Source organism: Zea mays, chromosome 5 (assembly GCF_902167145.1).
Source record: "Zea mays cultivar B73 chromosome 5, Zm-B73-REFERENCE-NAM-5.0, whole genome shotgun sequence".
In the NCBI taxonomy this organism is placed as follows: Eukaryota; Viridiplantae; Streptophyta; class Magnoliopsida; order Poales; family Poaceae; genus Zea; species Zea mays.
Window position 1 is genome coordinate 192,968,795 of NC_050100.1, and position 12,002 is coordinate 192,980,796.

The following is a 12,002-nucleotide window of genomic DNA, read 5'->3' on the forward strand; positions in this document are numbered from 1 at the left end:
GAAATCATTTGTGTAAGGCGTGAGAGACTCCAATTTATGGAGATTCCTCACAACCGGAATTTTATATAAGTAAGACAAATGTGGTACTCAAGTTTGATCTTTGTATCACTTGATAGGGGTTGAGTGCAACCCTTGACCAAAGGAGGTCACAAAGTGAAGTAGGCATTGGTCGAACCACGGGATAAAATCGTCGTGTCTCTTGTCCATTCACTCTATTGCGATTATTGTCTTCTTGAGTTCTCATATTCATTTGTATTATTGCTCCTAAGTTTGATGCACATCTCAAAGGAGCAATCAAGTGAAGAGCTCTCTTCTCTTTTCTCTAATCTCAAACTTGGTTTGATTTACTCTAACTTAACTATTAAAACAAGTTTGTTGTCTTGAGTGGTCTTGAGTTAAATTTTACAGAATCACATATTCACCCCCTCTAGGTGCTCTCAGTGGGATATAAAACGAAAGGAAAAAAATGAAGAGGGTGGTCACCTAGCCACCCCTCCTAGAGTTTTCCCACTTTTCCTTTTTTTGCTTCTGTTAAGATTCTTCATGAGTCTTAATTTTGTTAGGAAGGTGAAATTTTGGAAGAATGACTAACTCTGGGTGACTAACTGCCAGCACTAATCTTTTTGTCCTAGCCGTGTTATTATTTTCCTTTTTTAGAGGATGAAGAACGTGGTAAAGAAGGTGGTCAAGACAACAAGGGATGCTATGAGTGAGAAAGTAGGGATCGACGAACAAAACTATGAGATAGAATACCATGCTAAATATTGTGCACATTCAATAAGGATGCTAGATCCTAATAGGATACTCTTGTTTTCAATTAACAAGAGTACCAAAACTACACCGCTATCTGAGACCGCACTATACACACCAAGGCATTCGGTAAAAACGTCCTCATCAAATAGGTATGGATTTTGGATTGAACTCTATTTTTATAAATATTGGCTGGCATTTTTTGTAACCTAACTGGTTATAGAGGGACTAGACTTCTCACGATAGATTTTTTATGCTCATTGCAAACTTCACGTGATGAATTTTATTTTTATATCTTCAACCAAGAGTATGATCTCACATAGTCACTTAAGTATTGTTTTTGGTTTTGCTGAAAATTGCTCTCTAGATCTTGATCATGCCACTTGTAGGTTCAATAAAATTGAGCTCTGTGGATCAATTACCAATCTTAATGAATGTGAATACCAAGTTTTGTAAATCAATTACCAATCTTAATGAATGTGAATAAGATATTCACAATCATGCCCTGCATTTTTTCACTATTGGTTATGAGTGACTTTATTTTCTTGTTCTAATGTGAGACCCTAGAGAAATAACGATTGAATATTATTATATGCTATGGTTCACAAGTTTCATGTTTTATCTATCAAAGCATTGGTTGCTCGTCAGCAAGGTGTATTAGAAGAGGTGGACCTATTAAGTTCACTTTTAGAATTAACAAAATGGTGAAATTAACTCTAACTTCATTTTTTTTTTGGTGAACTGAGTTGTTGATTGTTGAATTTGCAAGCGTTTGGCTAGAGGTCTGTAAAACTGAGTTGATTTTCGTGACGAAGCCTTCCTCTTCGACGCTCCACTGCGTCTGCGCCACTGCGGATTGAAGTAATTTGCCAGGGCCATTAGCGTAATTGCTCCTCCGTTAATACAAACCCACAGTTGCCCTAATAAGGTTTCGAGTCTTACGACGATCCGGCGACGCTACCTTTCCGTCGCTCCTCCCCCACCCACGAACCCTGCCGGAAGGGCAAAAAGGGGTTCGAAATTGGTCCTGATCCAGGAGCCAATCCTACAGACTTCACCTCCCAAATTCTTTTCCCGATCCGATCTGCAAGTTCTCCTTGGATCCTGCATCCTCCAGCCGATTCCTGGGAAGATCTGAATCCTCCTCTCGACCATGGATCCACGCGCCAGGTATCCTTCGGGCATGGGCAACGGCCGCGGTGGGAACCTCAACTACTACGGCCGCGGCCCACCGCCGCAACAGCCGCATCAGCACCACAACCACCAGCAGACGTCGGGGGCGCACCACCACCAGCAGACGTCGGGGGCGCACCACCACCAGCAGTACGCGCAGAGGCAGCACCAGCACCAGCACCACGGCCACAATCGCCATCAGCAACAGCAGCAGCACCACATTTACCAGCAGCAACAGCAGCAGTGGCTGCGGCGGAGCCAGATTGCCCGCGAGACCTCGGGCGCAGCCGTGACCAGCGAGCCGAAGTCCCTGGCGCCATCCACGGCCGCCGATGGCGTCGATTCGAGGTGAGATAACCTGAACCTACGGTTTTGGTGATAGGTCGTGTCGCCGTCGTTCCTAGTGCGTTTTAGTATGTAGTTTAAGCACCGGGGGAGCGGGGCTTGCAAAATTGAACCAAATGCAACTTGAGTACTTGACCCTTGCTATCTGTGCGCGAAGCCGCAAACCTGGTGATTGGTGTCTCATATCGGTAATTTTGGTGGTTTATTGATGCCCAAAGATGTGTTCCGAATTCTGATGCCACAGGTTCGGACGGCTATGACTACAGTTTGCTGTATTTTAATTTCGAAACTAAATTAGGTGACTAGTAATACCCTGTACTAGTAGCCGCTAGTTACGTTCCCAGTTGTTTGCTTGGTTTATTACACTAAAAAAAAACTCTTGTGGAGATAGTTATACAGGAACTGTGCTTATCCATATGTGCAGTTCACAAGATTGGAAGGCCCAATTGAAGCTGCCGCCTCCAGATACACGCTACAGGACAGAGGTATGTTATGGCATTTCAACCCCCCTTTCTGTTGCAAATTTAGAATGTTGTAAATTCTCCTTCCATCCCATCTACCAAGGTATAGGTCACTTTATCTTTGTTCTAAGTCAAAAGTTCTCTTACTTTGACACATAAATTATCCCAAGGCTACGGTAAAAGTTCAATGCAGATTTTTTTTCTTTAGTTTTAATCATTACATCACAGTCATGGTGGAATGCAATTCTGATCGCCAGAAATTTCTGAGGGACCTAAATTTGATAAGTGTCCTTTTCACAGGGAAGAGTCATCTTCAAACACCCCCATATTTGTGTAATTATTACATGGTTGATGGTATCTATTTGTGTAATGCTAGGAATCTAAGATCAACTTTGATTCATCCTATCTAGTGACACCAAGGGAATATGATTCACTATACAACTGTATACTGAACTGTTTAGACAATTAGCTGGCACCTTAGCTGGGCTTTGCAAGCACGGTGGCCATGGTTACAAAAAACTGATCCTAACAGACCATGGTCTTCTCTCCCCATTCATGTGTGCCCGGAAGTGCGATCTTTTGTGGGAGTAGCAGTTGTGACACAGCTTGATGATGGTTCTAACACTCTTTTTTGGAAAGATCGTTGGTTGAATGGAAACTGTATCCAAGACTTTGCACCTGCGTTGTTGGGGCTGGTTCCTAGACGTCTGATTGATTCCTTGACAGTCCAAGATGCTCTCCCAGGTTTTCAGTGGATGGCAAGCTTGAGAGGTGCGTTTTCAGTAAGAGTTATTGCTGAGTTTCTTGACCTTTGTGAAGCTTTAGAAGGCAGGGTGCTACAGCCCTAGGGGTATAAGACTGGCATATATGGAAGTTTGCTGCTTCAGGTTTCTTTTCTATAGGTTCAGCAGTTCAGCTTATAGTGCTCTCTTTCCAGGAACAATTGAGTTTGAACCGGCTGAAAGGGTATGGAAGTCTTGGGCTCCTAGAAAGTGCAAATTTTTCATTTGGGTAGTTGAGCATGACAGATGTTGGACAGCCGATAGACTCGCCAAGCGAGGTCTCGACCATCCAGAGAGGTACTTGTTGTGTGATCAGGCTGTTGAATCGATCAACCGTTTGCTAGTTGGGTGCGTCTTTGCCAAACAATTTTGGCTTGAGCTCGTGAAGATTGGATGCTGGCAAGGCCTCTGTCCTCAACAGGATGACCATTCCTTCGAGACATGGTGGATGGGTAGTAGCTCCAGAGTGATTGAGACAGCAAGGAAAGACTTCAACTCTTTTGTTATTTTAGGAGCTTGGATTATCTGGAAGCATAGGAACAGGTGTGTTTTCCATGGCTGCAGCCTGAGTCTGGTTGTGGCCCTTCGGGCAGCAAGGGAGGAAGCTGTCCTTTGGTCTCTAACAGAGATCAAAGCTTTGTCTTCCCTTCGGATCGATGAGCTCCTGTTCTACCTGTGGTAGAGTTTTAGGCCTAGCTAGTGCTGAGTTGTCTGTAGAGTTCTTTTACAATGTGCGTGTGTGTGTTTCTTTATTCTAAATTCTGGCCTCCGTAAGGAGGTTTCCTTGTACTTGGTCCATTTTGGACCTCTTTTATCTCCTTAATATTATTGATGCGCAGTTCTCCTGCGTATTCGAGAAAAAAAATAGCTGGCACGGTTGAACTCAGAAATGTTGTGCTGCCCAGCTTTCTACACATGACTTTCTAAAGTTTCCTTGCGAATGACATGTCTTCTTGGTCCAAGGGGGGGGGGGGGGGAGTTCTGAACAGATATGATTCAATTTTTCTGTGTTACTTTTCCACCTACAAGTTTGGTATTATGTTGTTGCTACTCTGCGCTCATAATTTATTATATTAAATATTGTTCAGGATGTTACAGCTACCAAGGGAAATGAGTTTGAAGACTATTTTCTCAAGCGTGAACTCCTAATGGGTATATACGAGAAGGGATTTGAAAGACCGTCTCCTATCCAAGAGGAAAGCATTCCTATTGCTTTAACTGGTAGTGACATTCTTGCAAGAGCGAAGAACGGAACTGGCAAGACTGCTGCATTTTGTATTCCTGCACTGGAAAAGATTGATCAAGAAAAAAATGCTATTCAAGGTCTGTTCTAGAGTCTGCAACTTTATTTTTATTCAACGAATTTGAAAGATTCTAAGATGATTTAAACTTGACGTCTTCCATAACAATAATAGCAGTGGTCTTATTTTATTTTTCATTACTCAGGCTCCTTTTTTGTGTGCATGAATTTCTTTGATACTTAGATGTAATTTTCACTGAATATTTCATGAAAAAGCTTGAGTAAGGTCTCTTTATGCCTTGCAGTTGTTATATTGGTTCCCACAAGGGAATTGGCTCTGCAAACATCACAAGTTTGCAAGGAGCTTGGTAAGCATTTGAAGATCCAGGTTATGGTCACCACTGGTGGAACCAGTTTGAAGGATGATATTGTTCGTCTGTACCAACCTGTGCACTTACTCGTTGGAACACCTGGGCGTATTTTGGATCTTACAAAGAAAGGTGTTTGCATTTTGAACGACTGTTCAATGCTTATTATGGATGAGGTAATTTATTTCAAGCTTTATCTGAGTGCTTTCATATTGCTACCTCATGTAAATGACCACTTTTATCACCATTGTGCTGCATTTTGTTCAGTAATGTATCTTGCCACTTGTTTGTAACCCTAATGTCAAAGAGAATCCTGTTGGAAGGAGAATTCTTGCCAAGTTGTTCAATGTTAAGCTTTTAATTAACAACCAATGATTGTGCCAAAATCAAATTTATCTATAAGTCAGTGAACGTCTCTGTCAAATTTGCACCCTAACTGGATTACCTACTGGTTGATTCAGCCTGCACCTATCTAAATTCAGTTTTCACCTGGAACCTGTTAATCAACTAGTCACCTTTTGCATTTCAACATAGAATGGGAGTTTTTCTTATTTTAACAGTGGAACTCTGAATATTAGATTTGACCCAAAAATAGCAGGGTTTAGTGTTGGTTGCAAGATGGTGGTGCACTCTTTTTTGAAACCGTGGTGTGCATGGCGTTGTCACTTGGACTCTATTAAGATAATTCCATAAGATGTGTAAAATAAGAATGAACGAAGTGGCTAGATTGCTAGAATGATCCTGAAAGATCATATCTAAGCTTTAATATGTCCCTTCATAACTTTTCAGTTTGAATTTGTGCTTAGGGACAAAAATAGTACCTACTGAATAGAAACATGCTAGTACTCTGTTACGCATTATCTAAGTTAGTAATGAACTGTTCTTTTTCTCGAATAATATTTTGTTTGAAATATTTTATTTTTGTGATTTTGGTTCTACATTTTTGACGTTTCCACAAATAATTATATAGATATCTCTTCCTTTCCAGGCAGACAAGCTTCTCTCTCCTGAGTTTCAACCTTCCATAGAACAGTTGATTCGCTACCTCCCTGCTAGTCGACAGATTTTGATGTTTTCAGCGACATTCCCTGTGACTGTTAAGGAGTTTAAGGACAAATATCTGCCTAAACCTTATGTGATTAACCTTATGGACGAACTTACACTGAAGGGAATTACACAGTTCTATGCTTTTGTGGAAGAAAGACAGAAAGTTCACTGTCTCAACACTCTCTTTTCCAAGGTTTTGCTGATGGACACCTCTATCATTTCATGATTTATTTGACTAGGCATCTTGCTTCCCACCTAAGTCATAACGCTCAAGTCATTCAATTGTTGATTGTTTTGGTACAGCTTCAAATCAACCAGTCAATAATATTTTGTAACTCTGTAAATCGTGTTGAACTATTGGCGAAAAAGATCACAGAGCTTGGCTATTCTTGCTTCTATATTCATGCAAAGATGCTACAGGACCACCGTAATAGAGTTTTCCATGATTTCCGTAATGGAGCATGCAGGAACCTTGTTTGCACTGGTATACTATTATTTCTCTTGTGGATTCAACTCTTTCAGTCATTTTTTTTTCTTATGTACAATCTTTGTAGTTCAATGTCAGTGTTAAGTCACTCATTTCCTTATCCGTGTCAGCCAGTGGCGGACCCAGGATTTAAATCTAAGGTAGTCGAGGATGAAAATAATACCGTGTATAATTTGATATCACATATATTTAATTTATATCAATTCAGTATATAAGCAGAAAATAACTAAAATGTGTCATAATCTCATAATGCATGTGATTCACCAAATTAGGTTGCAAATTACATAGCTTTGTATTTTTGGGCCTAAACACGGACTAGTAGTTTGCTATTGCACAAATTACATGGTAGTCGGGGGGAATCCGGATCCTCGGCAGTCGCGCAGTCGACTGTTGGGAGGTTGACAGGTGGGGCCGTGGGGTCTTCCGACGTCGACGCGTGAGAGCAGTCGACTGCCGAGGATCCCAATCCTAGTCGGGGGCCTATCCATAATACCCATTGGGTGCGCCCCTGCTGTCAGCAATATGTTGGTGACAGCATAATTTGAACTACTATGATTCATTATGTTGCTCCATAGTTCACAATGCACATTAACGAGGACATTCCTGTCAGCAATATGCTAGTTGGTAGCATAAGGGGCTGATTGGGAGAGCTCCAGCTCCAGCTTCTCCGAAAAGAATCACTCCCAACCAGTGAAACACTCACAAAATGCCAACTGATTCATGTGATGAACAGGAGAGAATCACTTCTCCATTTACACTAGGGGCCCAAAAACATGCTTAACCCTGCTCCCTGTTATATTCTGGTATGGATCAGCAGAGAATCAATTCCCATCAGCTCCCCACCCTGCTCTCTCCTAGGAATCCAATGGAATCACTCCATTGGATAATCAAGGAGCATAACTGAAGGATCAGGGAGCAGGGCTCTAAATAGGGCCTAACTTGAACTACTACAATTATGTTGCTCCATAGTTCAGAATGCACACTAACAAGGAAGTATTAGGTATAAGCAAAAAAATGTGAAATAATCATCCATAACCTACTGACTGATGTGATTCAATCAGTTTCCTCCAAAGCATTGTAGTTCGGATAGAGAGGGAAACATGCCCTGACTATACTCTTTGTTCTTTAATATACCATTTTGAGATGTATACTCCCAAGGCTATGGAGAAGCATAGGTGAAACACAGGACATGCAAATTGCTAAGGTCAAACATTTGTTTATTAATTTAGTTCGTGTGGTGAAATCTAAATGGTAAAGATGCTAGAAATCCTTCGATGTCAGTCAATTCTGTTTCCACCATCTTTTTCTATCAATTGGTTGCTGGAATGTTATTGTGTAAGATTATGAATGCCATTCTTCTGTTAAACAAAATGTGAAGGAGCCTTAAGGTTTTGGACTGAGTGGCATGTAGGTAGTTTGTATTGCTTGTTTATGTTTTCTAACAAACTTTGTATCTTTTGTTTTGCAGATCTTTTTACAAGGGGAATAGATATTCAAGCTGTGAATGTTGTTATCAATTTTGATTTCCCCAAGAACTCTGAAACATATCTCCACAGGGTAGGATTGATTTAACTGTTCCTTTTATCTGTTTTCACTTTGTTTCATAACCTAAAATATAAGTGTGGCATACTAATATACTATGATGCACAACTGACATATTTTAGCAGTTTTGAGGCACTTTTTTTAAATAAAAAATGCTTGTTGTTTACAGATTATCCTTCGCCTCGTTTGTATCCTTGGAATTGAATTCCATTCTAATAATAGTAATTTAGGCACATATCAATTAAGCTAATTTGTGTTTATACAAAATATATCTATATACTATTATTTGCAAGATGTCGGAGATATTTACGTGCTACATTTTTATTATAGAGGAGTGAGCCGAAGAGCGTCCTATAAGTTGTAGAGTAGAAACAAATTCTACTGACACATAAAATCATTTCACATCCTCCACACCGTGAATTTGAGATAGTCTTATATCTGAACTTTAGAAAGTGGCGGAATGTTAAATTCCAAGCTAAATAGGTTACTTTATTAAGTAAATTTCAATTCCTCCAAAATGCATGGATCCAAACGCCCCATTAGTGATATTTAGGAATTGAATCTGTCTGTTGCATTCCACTTGTGGCATCCATCTTTGGTAAATTTAACGCCCTCTTTTGGCTTGCCAGGTTGGTAGATCTGGGAGATTTGGCCACCTTGGTCTGGCCGTTAATTTGATCACCTATGAGGACCGGTTTAACTTGTACGTAAATTTTCCCACTACAACTGTTGACCTTTTCTATTACCGACATTGTTCTGACAGAATACTGTTTCTGGTAACAGGTATAGGATTGAACAAGAGCTTGGGACTGAAATAAAATCAATTCCTCCTCAGATAGACCAGGCTATATACTGCCAATAATCTGACCGTTTTCATATGCTTTCATTTCTCCGCGAATAATGAGAACTTTTGTAAATACCAGCTCATCAGGTAATTATTTTTAGTTCTTTTTGGGGGTCTATCTGTCTGTCTGCATGGTCCATTGACACCTGCTACTTGGTTCTTTAAGCATAACTTAACAATATCCTAAAAATACTGTTTCAACTGATCCCTTTTGCACGCTCCATAGAATGATTTAGTGGTTTTGTTGCCAGAACATAAAATTGCTGAAATTCTTCAATGTACTTTACATTTGAATTGTACTACATATTGTTATCATTTTTTTGTTTCATAGAAGTACATGTGCAAGTATGAGTTAAGTGGGTTTTAACTGCCAGCTAGGATGCTTCAACCTGCGATTGACTGTAACATGTTATTAGTTTATCTACCTTTTGTCCGCAAGACATGGTACTTGGTAACCGTGTCCTGACCATTTTATCCAGATCTCCAAGGAGTCGTTAACTTTCTTTAGCTGTTTTGCAGATTTAATACTTTGTCACTTGTATAGTGACGGAGTTGAGCGTAGATTGTTTATTCATGAACTTGAATGGCTTAAGTCTAAAATTCAAACTTGAAATTCTTAACATAGTTTCATAGAGATGCTCCATTGCTGGAGCCTGGAGGCAACTGGAAAGTTTGGCACCCGTTAGGATTTAACCTGCAAGAATTCACTCGATTCTGTATATTTAGTGTGTTAGTGTGTATAAGTGCATGAAAAGAGCCAGTATGTGAATAGAGTTGACCCTATGTTATATGTGCAGGTTTTATGGTGTTGATCTCGTTTGTTGCATCAGAGACAATTCTATGTTGGTGGATAACATTAGATGAGGCACCCAACTTTTTTTATTACACCTTGTCATGCTGACACTGTTATGGCTATATGAGGGCAAATGTCCTGCCACATTAGGCACAAAGTAGTGTATATTCTAGGTGCCTATTCCTAGGCCCTGTCCTGCTTTTAGTTTCTTTTTCTCTTATTTTCATCCTATTGTGTCATTAGCTGTTTCACACAGGACATTTTAACCCTGTTGCTGGTTCTGGGCGTGTGATCTGTCGGTGCTCACACAAGCTTGTTGCCCGAGTCGAACTTGGGGATGTGGGCCTCAGATGGGTTATTGGGTGACAGGTCGGCCATTGAACTTGAAGTCTGGAGTCTGAACGGTAGTGAACTGGTTAAGTTTGCAAATAATCGGTGGTGAGCTGCATCATGTTGTGCTGTCTTACCCTTGCAGTCATGTCACTTTTGCTTGGTGCCGTGGTCACCATTTAGATTTGCTTGGATAAAACGCTCGTCACGTTTGTGCTGACTTTGTGTTCGGCACAAGCAACCTGTCCAGGTTATGTGTAAAGAACTGTTTACTTGTTTTTTTCATAATAACAAACGTTGCAGCTGTTTTTGCACTCTGTTTCTTTCCTTTTCGTGATATAATTACCTGAGCTGCTCAGGTTAGAGAAATCTTGGAAACAAACATCTAGTACTCCTATAGCCCACACGGTTCATCTTAACCCCTTGGGTGCTGTTCTTTTGGGTGTGGCGTGAGTTCGTGTGTGGTGTCTCTGTAACCCTTTCTTTTAATGAAATGATAAGCAAGATCGAGAAAAAAAGATTGCTTGACTTGAGTCACGTACATCATTTCGTCAAATGCGTTGCTCTTAAATTTGACTTTGGTTCGCCATGGTGCTGACATTGTTTCTAGTTGGGTTTATCTTATCTTTGCAGGTTTATGCTGGCCAGAAATCTCAACATGTTACTGGCTTGCCCCCGAAAAGGTTGTATGTGTATATATACACTAATTAATTCACCTTCCCTGCCTGGGCGAGCCTTCTCTCGCCATGGCTTTGGCCAGGTGAACTAAAAGTGGCAACTGGCAAGTGCAAACGACCTCTCGCTCCCTCGTGACACGCCTTCGTGCCAGCATGGGAGGGTAGGTTTTCCTCATTTCTCCATGTTGATTTTGCAGCGCCATATTTGTCTCGAGGCGTGAAGCTTTCCCATGTTCTCTGTATTTCTTTTTTAGAATGTTTTCTGCCTTCCACCATATATGGGGACAGCCAGAGGTGAAATCCAGATGAACCCAAAATTATGCTTTGCCAATTGCCCATAGGGGACAACTGAGCTACAGTATAGTTCTCGAGTTCCTTTCATACGCGAAATCTCATCGGGAAAGTAGTAAAATTCTTTCATGAGTGATCCAGAAAACTTGGCAGCACTTCTGGTTCTACTGGAACATCTATCCTTTTAAGAGAAGAAAATTACTGCATTATCCGCGCTGTAGTGGCTGCACACATACAAAAACGTTAGTAGGAGAAAAAGAAAGCGACTAAGTGAGGCAGGAGCGAAGTAGGAGAAAAAGAAAGCGAGGCAGGGGCGGACCCGGAGCGGTCCTTCACTCCTGCTGTGTGCTGAGACCTGAGAGCTGAGCCCCCGAGCACATGTCCGGCTGTATCATCATGATGGCGATGCCCCTCGCCACCCTGCGAGTACCACTGCATCGACAGCGGCAGCGGCCGCAGCTAGACAGGAACTCTGAACTCTGCATTTACTTCCTGCCCTTGCTCAAAATCCGAGCTACACTCGTAGGGCGTAGGCTAGGCTCCTTGTTGAAGGCCATTCCATGCCCTTCACATCTTCATCTCGTCATCGACTCGTTGCCCCTCGCCGGCGCACTCGGATCCTCTGTCGTAACGGGCGATGTAGCCGCCATGGGTCGGCTAACACGTGGGCCCGGCCGCAGACTGGCCCCGCACTCGCCGCGGGACGTTAGGCTGGCTGCAGCGGTTGCCGCCAGCCAGCACTCCACGCCAGCAGCGTTGCCCGTTGCCCCCCTGCAGGACCCTTACCGGCCGGTCCCTTTCTCTCTCCCTGCTTTAGATTCACCCTGTTCATTTCTGTAGCAGTGGGTTTACGATCAATTGTTAGTAGATAA

General features: G+C 41.7%; 1 protein-coding gene across 3 annotated transcripts; it reads left to right on the top strand.

Moving 5' to 3' along the window:
* Positions 1–1,448: 1,448 nt before the first annotated feature.
* On the top strand, positions 1,449–10,479 carry LOC100194030 (uncharacterized). Of its 3 annotated transcripts, none has more exons than XM_035967731.1 (10): positions 1,449–2,271; positions 2,693–2,753; positions 4,600–4,834; positions 5,057–5,295; positions 6,108–6,359; positions 6,470–6,650; positions 8,122–8,210; positions 8,825–8,898; positions 8,979–9,126; positions 9,837–10,479. In XM_035967731.1, exons 1-9 carry the CDS (start codon positions 1,904–1,906, stop codon positions 9,055–9,057), a joined length of 1,578 nt encoding a protein of 525 aa, XP_035823624.1. In that variant the 5' UTR covers positions 1,449–1,903; the 3' UTR covers positions 9,058–9,126; positions 9,837–10,479. The 3 variants fall into 3 exon arrangements, with proteins under 3 accessions (XP_035823624.1, XP_035823623.1, NP_001346307.1); XM_035967730.1 differs by having other exon boundaries at positions 1,645–2,271; positions 2,660–2,753; NM_001359378.1 differs by having other exon boundaries at positions 1,806–2,271; positions 8,979–10,431.
* The last annotated feature ends 1,523 nt before the right edge of the window (positions 10,480–12,002 follow it).

Coding starts and splice junctions, on each gene's coding strand:
- LOC100194030 (XM_035967730.1), top strand. CDS start 1,904: ATGGATCCACGCGCCAGGTATCCTTCGGGCATGGGCAACGGCCGCGGT. Junction 2,754..4,599: donor ATACACGCTACAGGACAGAG/GTATGTTATGGC, acceptor AATATTGTTCAG/GATGTTACAGCTACCAAGGG. Junction 8,899..8,978: donor TATGAGGACCGGTTTAACTT/GTACGTAAATTT, acceptor TTCTGGTAACAG/GTATAGGATTGAACAAGAGC.